This window comes from Gymnoscopelus braueri (assembly GCF_963280865.1).
Source record: "Gymnoscopelus braueri genome assembly, chromosome: 23".
NCBI lineage: Eukaryota > Metazoa > Chordata > Actinopteri > Myctophiformes > Myctophidae > Gymnoscopelus > Gymnoscopelus braueri.
Genome location: NC_137625.1, coordinates 586,376 through 588,875, shown reverse-complemented (window position 1 = coordinate 588,875; position 2,500 = coordinate 586,376). Strand labels below are relative to the sequence as shown.

The following is a 2,500-nucleotide window of genomic DNA, read 5'->3' as shown; positions in this document are numbered from 1 at the left end:
GAGGACAGTAATAGTATTATTATGGGGGTCTCACTAGTAGAGGACAGTAATAGTATTATTATGGGGTCTCACTAGTAGAGGACAGTAATAGTATTATTATGGGGGTCTCACCAGTAGAGGACAGTAATAGTATTATTATGGGGGTCTCACCAGTAGAGGACAGTAATAGTATTATTATGGGGGTCTCACCAGTAGAGGACAGTAATAGTATTATTATGGGGGTCTCACCAGTAGAGGACAGTAATAGTATTATTATGGGGTCTCACCAGTAGAGGACAGTAATAGTATTATTATGGGGTCTCACCAGTAGAGGACAGTAATAGTATTATTATGGGGGTCTCACCAGTAGTAGCCTGAGGCTACGAGCTCAATCCATGGTCTTGAAGGGCGGACCCAAACACAGCCGCCTGGATTTGTGCGTGGCTTCCTATTGCTTCACCAATCTATGTCCCCGCCTCCCCTCCCCTCCCCCCCTCGGCCTGTGCACGGAGCACGCTGACGTCACCAAATTTAGAGCGACGCCCCTCTGCACTCTGATTGGTTAGGAGATAACAAGGTCCAAGACCATCGTTCCTGCATCGCTCCCCCAGGCTTTTTTTCTTTTGTAACAAAAAAAAAAGCCTGGGTTTCCGAGGCTACACCAGTAGAGGACAGTAATAGTATTATTATGGGGGTCTCACCAGTAGAGGACAGTAATAGTATTATTATGGGGGTCTCACCAGTAGAGGACAGTAATAGTATTATTATGGGGTCTCACCAGTAGAGGACAGTAATAGTATTATTATGGGGGTCTCACCAGTAGAGGACAGTAATAGTATTATTATGGGGGTCTCACCAGTAGAGGACAGTAATAGTATTATTATGGGGGTCTCACCAGTAGAGGACAGTAATAGTGTTATTATGGGGTCTCACCAGTAGAGGACAGTAATAGTATTATTATGGGGGTCTCACCAGTAGAGGACAGTAATAGTATTATTATGGGGGTCTCACCAGTAGAGGACAGTAATAGTATTATTATGGGGTCTCACCAGTAGAGGACAGTAATAGTGTTATTATGGGGGTCTCACCAGTAGAGGACAGTAATAGTATTATTATGGGGGTCTCACCAGTAGAGGACAGTAATAGTATTATTATGGGGGTCTCACCAGTAGAGGACAGTAATAGTATTATTATGGGGGTCTCACCAGTAGAGGACAGTAATAGTATTATTATGGGGGTCTCACTAGTAGAGGACAGTAATAGTGTTATTATGGGGTCTCACCAGTAGAGGACAGTAATAGTGTTATTATGGGGGTCTCACCAGTAGAGGACAGTGATAGTATTATTATGGGGTCTCACCAGTAGAGGACAGTAATAGTAATATTATGGGGGTCTCACCAGTAGAGGACAGTAATAGTATTATTATGGGGGTCTCACCAGTAGAGGACAGTAATAGTATTATTATGGGGGTCTCACCAGTAGAGGACAGTAATAGTATTATTATGGGGGTCTCACCAGTAGAGGACAGTAATAGTATTATTATGGGGTCTCACCAGTAGAGGACAGTAATAGTGTTATTATGGGGGTCTCACCAGTAGAGGACAGTAATAGTGTTATTATGGGGGTCTCACCAGTAGAGGACAGTAATAGTATTATTATGGGGTCTCACCAGTAGAGGACAGTAATAGTATTATTATGGGGGTCTCACCAGTAGAGGACAGTAATAGTATTATTATGGGGGTCTCACCAGTAGAGGACAGTAATAGTATTATTATGGGGGTCTCACCAGTAGAGGACAGTAATAGTATTATTATGGGGGTCTCACCAGTAGAGGACAGTAATAGTGTTATTATGGGGGTCTCACCAGTAGAGGACAGTAATAGTATTATTATGGGGGTCTCACTAGTAGAGGACAGTAATAGTATTATTATGGGGGTCTCACCAGTAGAGGACAGTAATAGTATTATTATGGGGGTCTCACCAGTAGAGGACAGTAATAGTATTATTATGGGGTCTCACCAGTAGAGGACAGTAATAGTATTATTATGGGGATCTCACCAGTAGAGGACAGTAATAGTATTATTATGGGGGTCTCACCAGTAGGTTTGTGGGGGACGGTCCCCAGCAGAGGGACGTTGACGGTGGGGTCCTCCATGATGTCTCTGTCCATAGAGCGTAACGCCTGGAACTCATAGAAGAACTCCTCCTGAACACACGCACGCACGCACACGCACACACACACGTACGTATGCACACACACACACACACACACACACACACACACACACACACACACACACACACACACACACACACACACACACACACACACCAGTGTTAATTTTGTCAGCAAATTTTGATATAGTTTTAGTCTTAAGCAGTGGTGGAAAAAGTACTCAAATGTTTTACTTAAGTAGAAGTATAAATACTGCAATGTAGAAGTACTCTGTTACAAGTAACGTCTGGAATTCAAAATGTACTTGAGTAAAAGTACAAAAGTATTGGTATCAAAATATACTTA

The 2,500-nt window shown here is 42.9% G+C and overlaps 1 protein-coding gene across 1 annotated transcript in view; it reads right to left on the bottom strand.

The window, feature by feature from the left end:
• wif1 (wnt inhibitory factor 1) overlaps window positions 1-2,500 on the bottom strand; it is a 27,874-nt gene that overhangs the window by 13,383 nt on the left and 11,991 nt on the right. Inside the window, exon 3 of the mRNA XM_080420705.1 lies at window positions 2,077-2,185. Within this exon, the coding sequence (XP_080276831.1) occupies window positions 2,077-2,185 (109 nt within the window). The remainder of the gene's footprint in view (window positions 1-2,076; window positions 2,186-2,500) is intronic.